Consider the following 20139-nt stretch of genomic DNA (forward strand, 5'->3'; position numbering starts at 1 on the left):
CCAGCTATACATATCTTGACCTTGTGTCACCCATAAGTGTTCCATTCTATGTTGATGACCTCTCAAATTCCTTTGATCATAATCTGTTATCATTCCATCTTTCCTTGTGCTTTATAACCCTTAATCCTGTTCTTCATCCTTATCCTGACCTCTATTCTGTCTCTTTTTTGGATTTTTTTCCAGGCTATCATCCCTGCACTGGCTATTCTTTTCTCTTTTCCCTATATCTTTGTCAAGTTCTCAGAACTCAAAGAACTCAGCTCTACACTGCATTACAGTCTCATTTCACTCCCCTCCCCCACCACCAGTCTTATTGCCAATCACAGTTTGCCAAACCCCAACCCTAGATTATTCTCACCATTTGTCTCCTTTACTACTATTCACATGCCGTTAAATAGAGCTACAGGAAATCGCCAAACCATACTGACTGGGCTCTCATTGCAGCAAAGTAAACATTCTATTCCTTTCATTGACTCACCATCTCACTCTCTGAGTTGGGAACCTTGGTGATTAGGAGGATGATGGTGGCTCAACAGTGATATTGAAGTTCAGCAGGGTAGAGAATTTGGCTATTCCAGATTTTCTTGTCTCTCCTCAAGCTGCCTGTAATACCTCCTCACTCTCTGTTTACCAAGGAGCTCACCTCATACTTTATCAAAAAAAAGTGTCAAGAAGAATGAGACCATTCACTAAGAACTCCCCTACTCTCTTCATCTCATATCACTCAGTAGGACACAATGTACCTTGACCCACCTTGGTCGTGATGTCGTTTTGGTCCTCTTCAAACACAGGAACAAACAACAACATGCTCCCTGAAAAGTACTTTCTCCCCTTCCCTCCCTCTTCAGCTTCTTTTTTTGGTGTTGATCTCCCAGTAGATTTGGGCAGGGACTTTTTTTCTTTTGCATCCCTACTGCTTAACACTGCCTGGCACTTAGTAAGCAGTTAAGGTTTATTGATTGACTGGCTGAAAGAATGTAGATGGCTCATGTCTATCCATATCCACCTAGATAAAACTCCTCCACTCCAGCTCTTTCCATCCCTTCTACTGTGACATCTTGAAATTTTTTCCTCTTCATAATTAACAAGCGGAAGCTTCATTTTAGACCTCTTTCTCTCATGGTCATTCCATCTTAGGGGCTCTCAGATCTGGATCCCCTTGGATGACACTTTATCCCTAGGCATTCTTTTCAGTAATGGTTGCCCCTTCTTTGATGCAACATTAGACCTGGAAAGGGAGTTGGAATACTCCCCATGGCCATTTCCAGATTCTCCATTTAAGAATATCCAAGAGGAGAAAGGGTGGTCATCAGTGACAAATGATAGAGGGATGAAGATTGATTAAAGATTATCAAATTTGGCAATTTAGAGATCATTGGTGACCTTGGAAAAAGACAGTTTCTTCAGCAACTTCTCCTTAGAGGTTCAATTTATGCAAATTTATCACCCAGTTCAGGTCCAAGTGGCTATAATCTCTCAGTATCTGGTTTCCAGTATTCCGCATCACTCCTAACTTCCCTGTTGCTGTTGAGAATACAATCATCCTCCCATTCACCAGGCTCATGATATAGGTGTCATTCTCACCTCCTCACTTGCTAATGCCCCATATCCACTCAGTTGGTTAAGTCCTGTCATTTCTACCTTCATAACATCTTGTATATATGCCCCCTCTCTCCTTGACACCATTATCACCCCAGTGCAGACTCTCATCATCTCACATCTGGACTCTTGCAGTAACCTACTGGTTGCTCTCCTTGTATCAAGTCTCTTTCCCCTCTCCAAGCCATTCTTCACTTAGCTGTCAAATTGATCTTCTTAAAGTGCAGGTCTGACCTTGTCACTTCATTCTTTCCTTTACTCCCATTTCTGATGGAGAGTTAACCTTTCTTTCCAAGGCCAATCTATCTACCTGTACCTTTGATTGCGTGGCTTTTTCTCATCTTCTTTAGCAAATGGCCTCCACTTTTACCTCTCTTTCTCTAATCTTTAATCTTTTCCTATCCACTGATTCCTTCGCTTCTGCCTACAAAAATGCCCATGTACTGTATTCTGAAAAAAAAATTCACTAGATCCTATCTCCCTACAAGCTAAAGTCTTGTATATCACCTCTCTTTCCCAGCCAAACTCCTTGAAAAAGCTGTCTACACTTACTGCCTTCTTCTCCTCTTTCTTTTAAGCCTCTTACAATCTGGCTTCCAATGTAATTACTCAACTGCCCCTTTCCAAAACTACCAATGACCTCTAATTATCAAATATCATAACTTTTTCTCAGTCCTTATCCTTCGTGGATTCTCTGTGGGATTTGGCACTGTTGACCATTGTCCTGGACACCCTCTCACCTGTGGGTTTCCTAATATTCTAGGTTATCCTCCTACGTTGTATAACCACTTCTCCTCATTCTCCTTTGTGGAATCATTCTTTAAGATACACTCATTGACTGTGTGAATACCACACAACTCTGTTCTGGGCCCTTTTCTTGATTTCTCTCTTTATTCACTTGGTGACCTCTGTGGCTTTAGTTAGTTACCATCTTTATGAAGATAGCTAGCTTGAAAATCTATGTATCCAAATCTAGTCTCTTGAGCTCCACTCCTGCATAACCAGTTGCCTACCAGATAATTTGGACTATGTGTCCTGTAGACATCTCTAATTCGGCATACGTCAAACTGAGTTCATTATCTTTCTCCTCAGACTCATCCCTATTCTGAACTTCCCTATATCTGTCAAGATACTACCATCCTTCCATTCATCCAGATTTGGAACCTTGAAGTCATGCTCAGCTCCTCATTGTCTCTCTTCCAGCATAACCATTCAACACCATATCTTTTCTACTTCTATTTTTTTTGTTTTGTTTTGTTTTGAGGCAGTTAGGGTTAAGTAACTTGCCCAGGGTCACACAGCTAGTAAGTGTCAAGTGTTTGGTCTGAGGCCGGATTTGAACTCAGGTACTCCTGACTTCAAGACCGGTGCTCTATCCCTTGCGCCACCTAGTTTCCCTCTTTTACTTCTGATCTCTTGTGTCCATCCCCTTCTATCTCTCTTACAGCTTTCACTGTAGCTCAGGTCTTTATCCCCTTTCTCCTGGGGTACTGCAGTAAGCCACCTACTTGATCTTCCTGCTCTGTCTCTAGTCCTTCCCTCACATAACTAACAAATTGATTTTCCTGAAGTGCAAATCTGACCATAATATTGTCCTAAATAAGTTCCAATGCCTCCCCATTTTCTCCAAACAAATTTCTTTGTTTGGTATTTGGAGCTCTTCTCTACCCTGTCCCAACCTACCTTTCCACCTTCATTATACATTACTCACCCTATATACTACAGTCCAGCCATATTGGTCTTCTTGTTATCCTCATAAAGAGCACTGCAGAGGATCCAGGAAAAGAGACAGAGAAGGGACAGTCAGGAAGAAGAATTACAGAAAGATGAAGAAGAGGAGCAGCCCCTTTAAGCAGATGATGCAGAGTCAGACTGTTCCTGAATGAAATCAAGGGCATCTAGGCCGCGCAGGCCAGAGTTAGAATTCCGGGTGAGGAACATTTTCTACCAGGGCAAGATTGACACCTCAATGCTAAGACAAAGACTGTAGCTGAGCTATAGCTGTGGGAATCCACACAGAACAGATATGGTAGTTTTGCTTCTGGAAGCTGCTTTCTTCCTCAAGTGATTTACGCTCTGTGTCTGTCTGGAGAGAATTTCTGCTCTCTCAACTGTGCCTCAACTTTCTGGAACATCTGATGCTCCAGCTGCTGGATGGAGTGCTTCCTTCTGGACTACATATGAAAATGGCCTTAAAGAGATAGTATATTATATACTAAGAATTAAACACAAAAGCAGAATCTGAAGGGAGGAGGAGGAGAAATAACTTGACCATGACTCCAAGAGAAGCAAGAAGAAATAAATCAGGATTAAAAATGAAATTTATAAGTGAAATAAGTGCTAGAAGAAAAAATTGGAAGAAGAATAAATAAACTGAAAGTAGAGCTATCTACCATAAAAACCCTGAATGATTGGCCAAAGAATATTTTGAGAATAATTAAACTCTTGGAAAAATACAACTAAGAAAAAACTTGGATGTTGTTATTTCAGAAATCATAAAAGATAATTGCCTTGATAACCAGAGGACAAGGGAAAAATAGAAAAAAAAAAATCCATGATAACCACCTGAAAGAACCTATAGCCAAAATCTAGAGCTCTCAAGTCAAGGGGAAAATATTGTGACACACACATACATACACACACACAAAGATGTCAAACATTGAGGCAAAACTCAACTATTTAATAAACTCAGTTGCCCAGAATATAACTGTTATAAAGTCATAATCATGGAATTTTAAAGTTGAAAAGGACTTTAGAAAACAGGTAGTCTAGTTTGCTCAATATATAGATGAGAAAACATGCCCAGAGATGCTGTGGTTTCCCCAGTGTCATAGAGTTGGTTGGAGGCAACTAGTACTAGAATTTGCCGGACCTCAATTTTCAGATGCTTAGTTCATGCTTGTGATCTTTCCACCATCACACTAATTCTCAGGAAATAAATTCAAAAATCCATAACCAGTTAAAATAAATGGCACAAATGATGGAAGGGATGTGGAAGAATAGGTCTACTTATGCACTGTTGGTGAAGCTATGAACTAATCCAACCATTCTGGACAGTTTTATGTATGTCCTTTGACCCAGCAATACTACTATCAGGTTTGTATCCCAAAGAGATCAGAGAAAAAGGAAATGGACGTGTATGTACAGAAATATTGTAGGAGCTCCTTTTGTGGTGGCAAAGAATTGGAAACTGAGGGGATGCCCATTAATTTGGGAATGGCTGAACAAATTATGATATATGAATATGCTGGAATACTATTGTGCTATAAGAAAAAATGAGGGAGATAGTTTCAGAAAAACCTTCAAAGATTTATAGGAACTGATATAAAGTGAAATGAGCAGAACCAGGAGAACATTCTAGTAATAGCAATATTGTAAAGTTAGTCAACTATGAAAGACAATGATCCATCACAACTCCAAAGGACTCATGATAAAAAAAACCTCCAGATTGAGAACTAATGGACTCAGAGTGCAGACTGAAGCATATTTTTTCCCTTCCTTTATTTTTCTTGTTTTTTGGGGGGTGGAACATGGCTAATGCAGAAATATGTTTTGCATGACTTGTATGTAAAATAGGTATTGTAGTTCTCAGTGGGAGGGGGAGTGGTGAAAGGAAGGCTAGAATTTGAAACTGAATATAAAAGAAAAATAAAACCAAACCAAAAAAAAAAGAGCACTCCAACTCCTTCCTCCTTGCCTTTGCATTGGCTCTTCCCATGCCTGGAAAGTACTCCTCCCTCAAAGAATCCCTATTTTCTCTGAAGGCTTAGCTCAGGTACCACCTTCTATGTGAGACCCTTCCCCATCACCTTATATATATAAGTATATATATATATATATATTTTTTTTTTTGCTTATACTCGTGTGTATAAATGTTGTTTCTCCTGACTAGGATTGTAAACTTCTTGAGGGCTGGGACAATTTTCCACTTTTGTCTTTGTATTTTCAACACCCAATGTAGTGCCTAGTCCACAGTAGTTGCTTAATAAATATTTGTTGATTGAATTGCCCAGAAGCTCATTTCCAAATGGTAGGTCAATACATTAGCATCACCTATTTATATGAAGACAAAAAAACCCTCAGAAATTATTCGCTCCTTCTCTCCCCTGCTCCCCTTATTTTTTGCTTAGTAGTAAGGATGACTGGCATTGGGTGAAGGGCATTTCCTCACTGGGAGTTTCTTTAGACTGGTGAAATTACAGGTCTGATTTCCCTCCAGAGAAGACTAACAAGCAAATGTTGGTGGACAGAATCAGTGGGGTTAGTGACAGTTTCTATGACCCGAGTATTTCAACAGTTTATATGACTGGTATATTGGTTATATAATACTTTGTATTTTTCATTTTAATTTTTTCAGTTGTGTTAGTATTATGTTTTTTCCCTATTTTTCAGAATAAATTCCTTTTATGATTAGATTATAAAATAGATTTAATGTCTTACAGGTTAAAATCATTGAATATTTTTATGAGGTTTTATATGAGTTTGGGCAAATTACTCTGCCTCTGTATTAACCTGTTTGAAAAATGTCATGCTATGATAGAAAATGATACTATCCACATCCAGAGAAAGAAATCTGGAGTCTGAATGCAGATGGAAGCATACTATTTTCTCTCTCTCTCTCTCTCTCTTTTTTTTTTTTGGTGTGTTTTCTTTCTCATGGTTTTTCCCTTTGGTTCTGATTCTTCTTTACAGCATGACTAATTGGAAATATGTTTAATATGATCATACATGTATAGCCTCTATCAGATTTCATGCTGTCTTGGGGAGGGGGTAGTGGAAGGAGGGCAGAAAATTTAGAACTCAAAATCTTATGAAAGCAAATGTTGAAAACTATAAATAAATAAATAAAAACAACTCATGCTGCCTTATGTAGTAATATTCATATTCTGATTCATTAACCAAAGGGTTATTTAAAAGGTGATTATATTCAGCTAATTTGATATCTTCTCATTTGGGTACTAATTCATTGAAGTATAAAATTTGCCAGTTTAACATTTCTTAAATTGAATTAAAAAAGAAATTGATTAAAATACAAATGCTTCTCAATATACTGAATAGCATATTTTGTTATTTGACAACTTTGTTTTATGGTGGGTGTGTATATTATATTGTCCTTAGATGAACACAGCATTTAGCAATTCATAAAACATCTTTCTGTTGTAATTTCTCTTGAGTATTTTAGAATCTTATGGGCTAAAACAATGTCATAGTGTTTGCTCCTTTCAAATCCTGGAAAGAATTTTTTATTTTTTAGCTCTTAAAGGAAAATAATAAAAAATAACTCTTGTTACAAAGCTCCATACTTTGAAAATATGTTAATTACCTTCTTTGGCCAGAATAATTTTTTAATGAGAGGTACATCATAGATAATCTACAGCCTCCACATTTATTTTCTTATCCTGTCTGCTGTCAAATGAAGGGGTAAGAGATCTTTCTCTGAGGCTAACTACTCTGCTTGTGCTGTAGATACCGTCCTTATCTTATTCCTGAAAGATACTGCTTCTGTAGTAAATAAATAGCTCCATCTTCTTTTCATATCTGTTCTCAAACATATAGTTTTTCTCATTAAAAGTTAGTTGATTCAGTTTTTTCCCTTTAGCTACTGTCTTATTTTGGTCTCTTTCCTTTTGCTGTTAAACTTTTAAAACATTGGTCTAAATTTACTGTCTCCATTTTTCCATTACCCACTTTTTCCTTAACCTCCTGCAATCTGGTGGCCATCCCTACAACTCTTCTGAAATTGCTGTTTGGAAGGTAAACCACTTACTAATTACTTTATTGTCAAATGTAGTGACATCATACTTTTTGACTTCTCTTCTTCTTTTAACCCTGAACTGGCTCCTCTCTTCCTTCTCCCACCTTTTGAAATTCTACCCAGACTTTAAAATCTAACATAGATGCCACCTCTCTTAGGGACATAGGTAATAGAGCTCAGGGTAACCTTAGAGAGACCATAGTCCTTTCCTTCTGTGTAACTTTAGTCAACATATTTAAGCTTCTTGTGCCTGTTTTCTCAGTTTTTAGGAGGCATGTATAACTCACTAGAGGTTAATCCTTAAACTTTCTCTGTTGAGAATCTTCTCATCCATTCTCATGATTTCAATTGTTAGTCTGTTCATTATTACTAGTTATCTCTCATTTAAATTCTAGTCCCCTGTTTTTTTAATTGGAAAAAAAAATTAATTTTAAAAGAGAAAAAGAGGTAAAGAATAAGCATCTAGAGGGCTGATGTAACTTTTTCTTTTTTTAAAAAATAATTTATTTATTTTTAGTTTTCAACATTCACTTCCATAAGATTGAGTTTTAAATTTTCTCATCTACTCTCTCCTCCCTCCTCCCCAAGACAGTGTGCAATCTGATACAGGCTCTACTTATATATTCATATTAAGCATATTTTCCCATTTGTCATGATGTGAAGAAGAATTAGAACTGATGGGAGGAACTACAAGAATGAAGCAATAAAACAAAACAACAAAAGAAAAGGAGAGCAAATAGCATGCTTTGATCTGCATTCAGACTCCATAGTTCTTTCTCTGGATGTGGATAGCATTTTCCATCGAGAGTCTGTTGGAGTTGTCTTAGGTCCTTGCATTGCTGAGAAGAGCCATAGTCCCATATTTTCAACTGCAAACAATGTAACACTATCACCTTAAACTAAATGTGACCTTTCCCTTTTTTCTGACCCTACCCTCAGTTTCACTGCAATGTTTGAAACTGGCACTGTTCACCATCCTCTCTTTCTAACTAGACTCTCTCTTCTTTGGCTTTCCTGGCATTGTACATTCATGGTTCTCCTTCATCCTTTTCCTAACCCAGTAATATGGCTATTTCTTTTTGCCCTTGATCCTTTCCTCTTATCATTCTCTGTTCTTTCTCAGTGATCTCATCCACTCTTTTATCATCAATTATAACCTATTCAGATTTTTCTCTTTCCTTCTCTCCCCTTTCTTTTTCAAGCCTATAGTTTTATGTTATAATAGTTTTTTATAATGTTATTTTTATTTTTAATTTAACCAATTAAATGAGCAACTCCACACACAAAGTGTGTACATTTTGCTTTTTCTTTTATGTATATACGAAATTGAAGATGTAATTTCCAAAGATGTTCTGCTTGTCTGTTTCCTTTCAGAGTTTTGTGCATTTTGAAAAATGATCCAATGATTTTTTTCTTCTTCCTTTTTTTTGGCCATTTAATTTATCCCTGACCTTCCCCCCCCATTGAAAAAAAAGAAAAGGAAAATCAAAACAAGTATGCATAGACAAGTAAAACAGATGTTTCATTCTGTACCTTGAGTCCATCAGCTTTCTATCAGGAGGTGGTCTAGAGGATAATCATTGGTTTTCCTGAAACTAACTTTTCATAATCTTATATTTCATATCAAAGCTATCAATAGTCATGAAAAAAATGCTCTAAATCACTATTGATTAGAGAAATGCAAATTAAAACAACTCTGAGGTACCACCTCATACTTATCAGATTGGCTAATATGACAGAAAAGAAGAATAATAAGTGGGGGATGTGGGAAAATTGGGATACTGATGCACTGTTGGTGGAGTTGTGAATGGATCTAACCATTCTGGAGAGCAATTTGGAGATTTTTTTAAAAGGATGGAAGGGGGAAGGACCTATTTGTACAAAAATATTTATAGTAGCTTTTTGTAGTGGCAAAGAATTGGAAGTTGAGATGTCCCGCAATTGGAGAATGGCTGAACAAGTTGTGGTAGATAATTGTAATGGAATCCTACTGTGCTATAAGAAATGATGAAGAGGCTGATTTCAGGAAAACCTGGGAAGACTTATATGAACTGATACTGAGTGAGCAGAACCAGGAGAACATCATACACAGTAATAATACTGTACAGTGAACAACTGTGAATGACTTAGCTGTTTTCAGCAATAGTGATTCAAGACAATTCCAAAGGACTCATGATAAAAAATGCTGTCCACCTCCAGAGAAAGAACTGATGGAATCTGAATGCAGATTGAAGCATACTGATTTTCACTTCATTTTTTTTTCCTGAGGTTTTTTCCTTTGGGTCTGCATCTTTCACAACATGACTAATATGGTTGAACACACACACACACACACACACACACACACACTTACACTCACACACTTCATTACATTCATATACCATAATTTGTTCAGCCATTCCCCAATTGATGGGTACTCCCTTAATTTTCATTTAATTGCTATAATAAAAAGAGCTGCTATAAATATTTTTGTACATATGGGGTCCTTTTCCTCTTTATTTGATCTTGAAGTTTGGACATGTGATAAAGAATATAGTTTAATGATTTTTGAGGCATAGTTCCCAATTGCTTTCCAGAATGTAATTCCCTTTTTTGCTATCTTTGCTAAAGATGGGTGTAAGATGGAACCTCAGAGTTGCTTCCATTTGCGTTTCTCTGATTATTGTTGATTTAGAGCGATTTTTTCCATAGGGTTATTGATTAGCTTGGGTTTCTTCCTTTGAGGACTGCCTATTCATATACTTTGACCATTTATCTATTGGTTAATGACTGTAATTCTTAAATTTTGGTGAGGTAAATCAGTGTTAAGTGACTTGCCCAAGGTCACACAGCTAGTAAGTGTCATGTGTCTGAGGCTGGATTTGGACTCACCTCCTCCTGACTTCAAGGCTGGAGCTCTATCGCACTGTGCCACCGCTGCCCCAATCCTTAAATTTTAAGTCACTTCCTTATATCTTGGACATGAAACTTTAGGAAACTTCAGATTTTTTTTCTCAGTTGACTGTTTCCCTTATAATTATAACTATTGGTTTTATGTAATAAAGATTGTCCATTTTATCTGCTATAATCTTTTTATTCTTTGGTCATGAACTACCCTTGTGCATTGTTATAAAAATTAATTTCTTCCTTATTTCTCTTCTTGGCAGTTTTTTCTGTGATCAGGTGACTGCCACTCCATAGAAAACATTTTTAATTTGAACCCAAATTTACACCCTACCTCAAATAATAGTTTAAAATATTGGCATTGTTGCTAATTTCATATTATGCAGAATGCTTATCACTTTGTTTTTTTAAAAACAGATTATATCACAAAGATAAATATTTACACTATTTGGAAGTATAAATTTAGTTACAAAGCCTATATTTTTATTATTGTATGGTTGTGTCACTTGTTTTTAATATTTTTTCTAATGTTTTTCCTGTAGGAGAAATGTTTCTATCTGGGGATAAACAAGAGGTGGAAATCAGAGGCTGTTCTGTTTGGTGTGTTGAACTGATTCGAGATCGACTTCTAGAACTTTCTGAAGAAAAGGGAGTAAAAATCTGTGTAGAAATAAATTCAGTTCTTCTTGATTATTATTTATGGGACTATGCCCGGGATCACAGGGAAGATATGAAAGGAATTCCATTTCATCGCATACGATGCATATATTATTGATTATAAGTTCTAGTCAATCAGACCCCAGAGTCTTATAACATATAATCAGCTGTGCACCTTGTCTTTTATTATGGTTAACCAGGAAAAAGTGTAGCACAAACTATGGGGAAGAACAAGGATTATTTCACTTTTTCTTATCTGCTACTGTGCATTCCAGATTTGATTTTTTGTTTGATCATGTTTCATTCTTTACCTCTTTAGTGCTCTAATTTCAGTATTCCAATTATTGCAAAATTTCTTTTAAAAAGTTAATCTACCTTTTAAATACCAGTTTTCAGTGGGATTTTTCAACCATTCCTTGAGTTGACAATCCTTATTTTATATCCATTTTCTATTTACTACATTCATCTGTTTAAAATTCTCATATATGTATATGTGATCATAGGTTGCATTTAAGTGGAAAAAGGGGAATTGTGTATATTCACATAAAAGCATCTATTTTAATAACACTGTTCTACCAATAATGATGCTGTTGCAAAAATCAAGGGATGCAGTTGTAATTATGTTTGGTATGTAACAGTCACTACAAGATTAAAGATTCTTTTTGATGTAGTTGTCTAACCTATAAATGACTGATTTGGAATTGAATAAACTTTTTTATACAAATGTTAAACTATTTTTAAAAGTCGTGTAATTTTGAAAGCCTAATAAAGCATGAGACATTTAACAAAATAGCTTTATGTGCATCTTTAAAATACAATGATTATGAGTTTGGCATGGAAATTTTAAAAAGTATATATTCGTCTCCAGTCACCATACCCTGATTTTGTCACATAATTTGCCTCCAAGAGGAAAAAGGACGGTGGAATGGAGCACCCGATTTAGAACAAGAAGACACGGGTGGGAATCCGTCCCTGAATGCCAGTGTGACCCTCGGCAAATCACATACCACTGCACCTCTGAAATGAGGGCATCAGACTAGAGGTTCTTAAAGGGCCCCTGCTGCTCCAGATTCGTTCAAAATGGGATATGGTCTCGCCCCTAGGCCTTGGTGGAGCGGGTAAGGAGGGAAGAGGCCCACTGGGCTGGTAATGGATGCGCTGCTCGGCCACTCGGACCCTTCCGGTACTCTTGTCACGGGCCGGGAGCTACACACACGCTATAGCGGCTGCCGCCAAGCAGACGCACCCGGGCAGTGAAAGGGGCAGCGAGATCCTCGCTCAAGGTCAAGGTTCCAAAGCGTTTCCGGGGCAGTAGCCTTTTAGGCAAATCACTAGCCGCGGATTGTTTTGTCTACTTCCCGTGCGTTGACCCGAGGACGTTTCCATGGTGACCCAGTTCCCGCTGCCTTGGGGCTGGGATGTATTTGACAGGCGCCGAGGTTTTATTGTGAGGCGTGGTTGAGAGGGGAAACGCTAGGGCGCCCTTCTCCCCGCCGCTGAGGGAAGACGAGCACTCAGTGCCTCTTTGAGAGGGATTTTTGTGGGTGGACTGTTTCCTTTGAGGGCCTCACATACGCAGCGGGCTCTAGCGCTCGCCTCAGTGATGGGCCTGAAGGCCCCGCGTTCCTGCCCTTCCTCCAGATGCCGAGTCTACACTGGTGTCTTTTATCTAGCCGAGGTCGTGTGCAGCAGTGTTGTGTTTGAGAGTTGTGTTTTGGGCAGGAGCGGCTTCTCTGCTGATTTTTTTTTTCTTCTGGAAGGGCCTGAGAAAATAATAATTTACATTAAATGCTATTAAGGAGGGAGGAAAAGGAAGAGGAGAAATGTTAGCACCTTCTGTTTCCAGGGAAGGCGTCTCTGCCAGGGTTGGGGAGGGCAGGATATTTCGGGTAATTGCTGTTGTACAAAAGCAAAAAGGCAGCAATAAAACTTGTTTTAAAGAAGAAATGATAGAAGCTAGCGGCTTCTCAAGGTGGTAGGTAGGTGGCAGAGTGGATAGAGCATTAGACTTGGAGTTGGGAAGACTGGAGTTCCAATCTGGCCTCTGGTTAGGCCTTTAAACTCTGCTTCATTTCCTCAACTGTAAAATGAGAATAATCATGGCACCTACCGGTGCAAGATTGTTGTTAGGATAACACATTTATGCAGTGCTTTGCAAACGATTAGAGGAGACTACAAAAATCAAGTTGATGAGCATTACAAATAGAGCAACTGGAGAGAATAAATTATGTAGGAGTAACCTCTTTTTCCAGTGGTTGAAAGAGCTTGAATACTAATGGATTATTTAGATCTTCACCCTTTTAGTTTTTAACTTGATCTTTTATTTGACTGAGAAAAGGGGGCCATCTAACATTACCTCCCCATATTCCCTCTTTTTCACCTCATTAATATCTGTGTATCCTTTCTTGCTCCCTTCCAGCCTCGAGAAACATGTGTTTACCCCCTTTCTAAATCAACTTTTCCATTTGTGCTCTTAATCTCATCACTTTCTGTCTCCTAAACTATTTTTTCCCTTTCTGTTTGTCCTTCCAGAAGAGGACCATGACATCAAGGAGGTGATGCCATGACTTGCAAGTGAATTGGATTTAAGTGAGGGAGGGTTGTGCAATCACCAGCCTCACTTTCTCCTCCACAGGGTCTGGATCCAGTGACCAGATATGGATCAGGATCCAGGATCTGGAGATAGCTCAGGATAAGGTGGTGGACCTTCACCTTTTCAAGCTGTCTTTAACAAGTCTCAATTTGACTGAGGAACTGCCCATTCAGTGATTAAGGCTTAATAAGAAATGAGACAAAGAAGGGCTCATGATCCTCTTCTAGAAGGAAGGACAAACAGCAATTTCCGTAAATAGGGAAGGAGCTGCCTGCTGGGGACCAGACTTCCAGAGCTTCTTTAGTTCCTTCCTTTCTTTCTCTCTTTGTCTCTCTTACCCCATTCCGTATGGGTACTCTGCCCAAAGGGAATGTAAATCGTAATCTGAAACTTTTTTGTTTTTGTTTTTTCTTAAAGACCAACCTTAACCCCAAATCACTCTGGCTCTCATTGATTGCCCAACAGTAGGTCCCTGGCCATGCCCTACTTGGTCATTGTTTGGGCTCTGAGTTTGGGCTCAGAATGAATGTAAATAACAACTGTTGCTGTTTTGGCTGAGGGCCTTCCCCTCCCAGATCTGTATTTTTCCTGCATCTCTCTTTAAGCCTCTTCCCTAAGGCCCACTCTCCTGATTGGTGAATACTTAGCCCAGGCCATCCTCACTTCACTTCTGGCTTCTCACCCTTGACTTCTCCACTTTGTCCTTTTCCTACATCACTACCACATTCCTCTTCCCATTCCCTTTTATGTGTGGTCTTCCCCTATTAAAATGTAAGCTCCCTAAGGGTAGAAACTATCTTGTTTGCTTGTTTTCATAGCCTGAGCACTTAGCATAATGCCTGTCTGAATAGGTGCTTAATAAATGCTGTCTGCCTATCTTTCTCTTCATTAGTGCCTTTATGCTTTAGTCACTTACAGACTGCTGCCTTTAAATCCATTCTTCAGACTTTGCAGCTCTTTTTTTTAACTGACATTATCATCCTTGGGCTTAGCCTTTAAAAGCAACTCATACAGAGTGTCAGAGAGGATTGTTTGGATTCAGTTCCACAAACTGAGGCCTTCACATCTATCAAGTCCCTTTAGAGAACTATATACATTAGGGAAATAGCACCAGATAGAGACATAGACTGATAAGGAACCAAGGACAGGAAGATGGACAGACACCTGAAGAATGGCCTACACATGTGCAGCCCACAGGAGAGGAGCTACTGCCAGACAAACATTGAAAGAAGGGTACCCCACTGATGAGAGAGACCTACGCTAGGGAAGATCAACTTCAGAGAGGCACTATTAAGTGAGAACAATTGTGCAGGTCCCTGGGGAGTTGAGGCACACTGGAGAGAAGAGTTGTCTTGAATATGTATGGGCTAAGGTTTAAGACCTCTGCATTCTCTGTCAGTTTAAATAAAACCTGTACAATGTTTGATGTCTGATTTGCCTAAGTTCTTCCTGTGTGGGTGTGCAGTTCTGAGTGTGTGGTACAGCGACTCTAACACAATTAAACTCAGAGACTTTTCAAGGAAGCAAAAATTACTCTTTATAACAATCTGGAGAAGGGGCTTCTACTCCTCCACTACCAGGAGGAGAGAGGCGAGGCACAGACAGCAAAATGAGATTATATACCCTAACGCAAACCTCCACCCACCACTATCCCTCACTCCCATTGGCTGGGGGGCGGGTTTACATTCTAGGCCCGAAAATCTTTCCCATTCCCATTCGCTGGGACAAAGAACAAGGAAACAGGGTATAGCCAGTCCAAACATACATGTCCTTATTTAGTAAACCTAATGCTGACGTGACAGTGGTGTGGCAATCAGGAGGGGGTTTAGGGCTGAATTCCTATAGGTTTAGGTAATTTAAATTTATGGTCTGTTCCGTTCTCTCAGAACCTATCTCTAGTTTTGAGACAGTCTTTTCATCACCACCCTGAGAAGTCTTCACAGAGGTTATATATCTCATTCATGAGCCAAGGGGTATAGATGGGTCCTTGAAATATTGAAGTAAGTCTCACTGGCATCTCAAAATCAGAAATGTCTGAAACTGAATTCACCCTTTCCCCTCCTCGCAGATGTCTTGTTATGAACATTTTCTTGTTAACACAGTTGTGTTATCAAAGCAGCTAGGTGGCCCCAGTGTAGAATGTTGGGCCTGGAGTAAGGAAGTCCTGAGTTCAAATGTGACCTCAGACATTTACTAGCTGGAGAAGGAAATGGCAAACCACTCCAATATCTTTGCAAAGAAAATCCCATAATGGGGTTATGAAGATTTGGACATGACTGAATAATGACTAAACAATAGTACAGTTGTACCTGTGTGGGGTACAGAAAGCCTTATCAATGAATCGGAGAATCAGAGATATTAGCAAAAAGAATAATTCATTTATTGGCTTTCTCAAGAAAGGGCTCCCTCAGGGCACCAAAAAAAAAAAAATGGCACTGACCAGAAGAGAGTGGAGGTGTGTTCAGTTCAACAGGTTATAAAGGTCCTGGCCTCAATGCCCTCCCCAGCCCCCTCCTCAGGGCTCATTAATGCAAACTCTGAGGGTACAATCTATTCGTGGCAATCTACCCCAGCAACAAAGAACAAAAGACACTTTTACAACTTGCCTGGAGACAGGGAAAGGTGGGAGGTTTTTTTTTCTTTTTAGAGCAAATAGTTTTGGAAAGGGAGGAGGAGGTCTGATAAAGTACAAGATGTGTTGAAAAGCCTGTTTCTTTACAAGGTCAACCGGCTACAAGTGTTTCAACAGAACAAGAAGCTATTAAATCCCTGAGGAGGCTTCATTCGCCGAGAGATTCTCAGAGATCATCTCTCACAATACTTGTCTTAAATCATGTAGCCTTTTAAAATTCCTCTTTCTTTTTCCTCCTTTCATCCAGTCACCAAGACTCATGATTCTTCCTATACCATATCTCATATTTGACCCTTCCTTTTCATTCCTCCTATTATCCCCTTTAATCTAGACCCCTCATCACCTTGCATCTGGATTACCGCAGTTTTAGCCTTGCTGATTTTCCTTACTACAATCTATTCTATATATTCACACACTTTCCATGTCAACTGAAGAGGGCAATTTGCTGCTGCCTAAAGTCAGTATTTCATCTCCTGCCATTTTGCCTTTGCGTGTGCTGTTTTGAATTCCTAGAATGCACTCCCTCTTCACCTGTATTCTTAGAATCCTTAACTTCCTCAACTCATATGCCTCCTCCTATGGGAAAGTTTTCCTGATTTCCTAGTTATTAATGCTTTTTCCTGCCCCCAAATATGTTGTATTTATTTATTCAATATTGTATCTTTATAGTAATTTATGATGGAATATATGCTCCTTGAGGGCAGGTACCATCTTTCCACCATCTCTTTAGTATCTACCATAGTAGCTTGCACATTTATTTTTACTAGACCTGTGATTGCTTCAGTGAAAGAATCTCCCAGGTGAGGAATGTTGTTTGGAAAGGCATATAAGTACCTTCTCTGTACATATGACAATATTTACATAGCACCTTATGGCTTACAAAATCCTTTACTTATAATCCCATTTGATCCTTTCAGTAAGCCCAAGAAGTAGATTCTTTTATAATTCCCATTTTACAGATGGAGAAACTGAGGCAAGAAGGCAGTTAAATGACTTGCCTCAGTGTCACATAGCCAGAATACATCAGAGATAACACTTGAACCCAGGTATGAGGCTGCACATTGGATAGATAGAGCACTGGGACTGGAGTCAGGAAGACCTGAGTTTAAATCTAGTCTCAGATACTGAGCTGTGTGACCCTGGGTCACAACCTTCCATTTGCTTCAGTTTTCCTCAGCTGTAAAAACAGAGATAATAGCACTTTACAGAGTTGTTATAAGGATCAAATGAGATAATATTTGTTTAAAAAAAAAAAGCCTCACATATAGTAGGTACTAAATAAGTGTTCATTCGATTCCATCTCCCTAAGCTTCTAGGCTTAGTTTTCTATCCATTATGTCATGCTGTTTCTTACATGAGACATGCCTAGTAGTAAGTGCTTAATAAATGCTTGTTGAATTGAATAATTGTGCTGCTGTCAAATTAATTTTTACTAACTCCCTTTTTTCTACCCCTACTTAAGGAATTGTAATGGATTCTTGCTGCTGAACAAATTATCTCTAAACTTCTTTGACTATTTAGCAGAAATAAAATTTCTACTACTGCTTCAGGGTTACCTCTCTTCCTTGTGTGTCTCAGCTAACTGTTGTTGTGGAATAGCCAGCTCTACGCTTTTACCACCTTATTGCCATTGTTTTCTTGAGGTTCAGAGAAGCCCCAAAAGGGCTCAGTAGGAGGCATGACCATCCCCCAGGTATTGGGGATGAGAAGAGATAAATAGAATACACTGATCCAAACTTAAAAAGGAGTAGGACTTGGGGATTTCCAGCTAGAAGGATTAGAGAAGAGCAGAGTGCCTGAATAGGCCCTTTGTTTATAGGATAGACCTAGCATGCAAGGTCAGAAAGAGTAAACTGCCAAGTACTTGTGCTTATAAGGGACGTGAATGGCTGAACTTGGAAGGATTGTCTTTTATATTGACATTCTTAGATACCATCTAGTAAATGAGCCAGAAAAGTGACAGATCCCTAAAGTGACTTAGGCCCTTTATATCTGTCAGTGAGTCAGATAACAGTGAGCTAGTATTTCTTTTTTTTTTTTTTTTAACTTAGGCTTTGGACACTAACGGGTTATTTTAGCATCCTTGCAAGCAGCATGGTCATTGCTAGCCTAGGAAACATTGTACAATCTCACTTTATTGTGTGTTTTTTCTTGGGTTGGGAGAAGAGACTGGAGGGGAGAATAAGTCAATTATTAGAGGGCTGGTGCACAGAGATGGGTATTCAATTGTTTCCTTGCAAAGATATTGGAGTGGTTTACCATTTTATAGATGATAAAACTGAGGCAAACAGGTTTAAGTGACTGGCCCAGGATCACATAGCTAGTAAGTAAGGCAGATTTGAACTCAAAAAGATGAGTCATCCTGACTCTAGGTGCAGCGTGCTACCTAGCTACCCTTGGAGATGGGTATGTAAACTTACAAAGGACAGTTGATTTTGGAGGTGTTTATGAATAGCAATGAGGGTATGAATGAAGAGACTTTGTCGATGGCCACGGACCATTTGAGACAGATATAAAATACTGAGGAAGGTGTTCAGAAAGAGGGAAGGCAGCCTTGTGTAAGCCTATTGAAATTACAGAATTTTCCTAGTTCACTAAAGAGATCTCCAGAGACAGAGTTGTTTGGAGACTAGCTACTAAATCCTCTCTTCTTGGAAAAGATTTACTAAACAAGATGGTGTTCCTCATAGAGAAGGATGGATAGACAATGGAATATTTGATGGGACTACTGGGTATTTGATGGGACTACTGGGCAGCTAGGTGGTGCAGTGGATAGAGCTCCAAGCCCAGAGTCAGGAAGACCTGAGTTCAAATCTGGCCTCAGATACTTACTAGATGTGTGACCCCGGAGCAAGTCACTTAGCCCTGTTTGCCTCAGTTGAGCTGAAGAAGAAAATGGCAAACCACTCCAGTATCTTTGCCACGAAAACCCCAAATGAGGTCATGAAGAGTCTGGGCACAACTGAAATGACTGAATAATAACTGGGACTTGGGTTGCCCTCCTCTTTGGTCAGCAGCTTGATACAAACATGGGTTCAAACCATGGGTCAATCAGTCAGTTGATAAGCATTTATTAAGTGCCTACTATGTTTGAGACACTGTGCTAAGCACTGAGGATACAAAGAAAAGCAATGTCCAGACGTGGCACAAATGCCAGGTGAAACCTTCCATTGGACTGGAATCCTGAAGGCAATTCCCTAAGATCAGAAATGATGCCTTGCTTCTTGGGGCATTAATGATGCTCTGGCTGCTGAACTCAGCTTGGATTCTGACTCCCAGATTCCTGTGACTTTTGCTCCTGATTGAGTTTGGAGACTCTACTCCTTTTACCTAGAACGGGAAAGAACAAATGAAAAAGCCAAGGAGTCCTGTTGGCAGGGGGGTGGGGGTAGAGGCAACATATGGTCTTAATGGGGGGAAGAACTAAAAAACAAAACAAAACAAAAATAGGGGGGAAGAGGGCCTCACTACCTTTTCCGTTATAGCAGTCTCCTACCAGACACCATCACACCACTGATGAAGACGATGAGGTCAAATGTGTCAAAGAGGAAGAAGCCAAAGCAGACATGCCTTTTTAAATGCCTCCAAAATCTATCAGATATCTCCTTTCTGCATTCACAGTGATAGTGATGGAGTGGCAGAAAAGGGGAAGGGAAGGGGAGGAATTGTAACAGTTTGTAGACTGTCTATAAACATTACTAATAAACTAATAGAAATCTTTATCCAAAGAACAATAATAATAATAGCTAATATTTACATAGTACCTACTATGTGCCAGGCCCTATGTTAAATGCTTTACAATTATTATCTCATTTGATCCTTACAACTCTGTGAGGTAGGTGCTATTATTTTCCCCATTTTACAGATAAGGAAACTGAGACAAAAAGAGACTAAGTATCTTGCCCCGGGTCATACAAGCTAGTAAGTGTCTGAAGTCAAATCTGAACTCAGGTCTTCCTCACCTCAGGCCAAGTTCTCTATTCGTGTTACTATCTAGCTGCCTGAACAAAAAATTGATAA

The 20139-nt window shown here is 39.1% G+C and overlaps 1 protein-coding gene across 1 annotated transcript in view; it reads left to right on the forward strand.

Annotated features, from left to right (window-relative positions):
* The window catches only part of LOC114025807 (queuosine salvage protein-like), a 37495-nt gene extending 25828 nt beyond the window's left edge, over window positions 1-11667 (forward strand). Inside the window, exon 4 of the mRNA XM_027839336.1 lies at window positions 10780-11667. Within this exon, the coding sequence (XP_027695137.1) occupies window positions 10780-11012 (233 nt within the window). The 3' untranslated portion in view covers window positions 11013-11667. The remainder of the gene's footprint in view (window positions 1-10779) is intronic.
* Window positions 11668-20139: the final 8472 nt, after the last annotated feature.

Source organism: Vombatus ursinus, unplaced genomic scaffold (assembly GCF_900497805.2).
Source record: "Vombatus ursinus unplaced genomic scaffold, bare-nosed wombat genome assembly UNPS02014832.1, whole genome shotgun sequence".
Lineage (NCBI taxonomy): Eukaryota > Metazoa > Chordata > Mammalia > Diprotodontia > Vombatidae > Vombatus > Vombatus ursinus.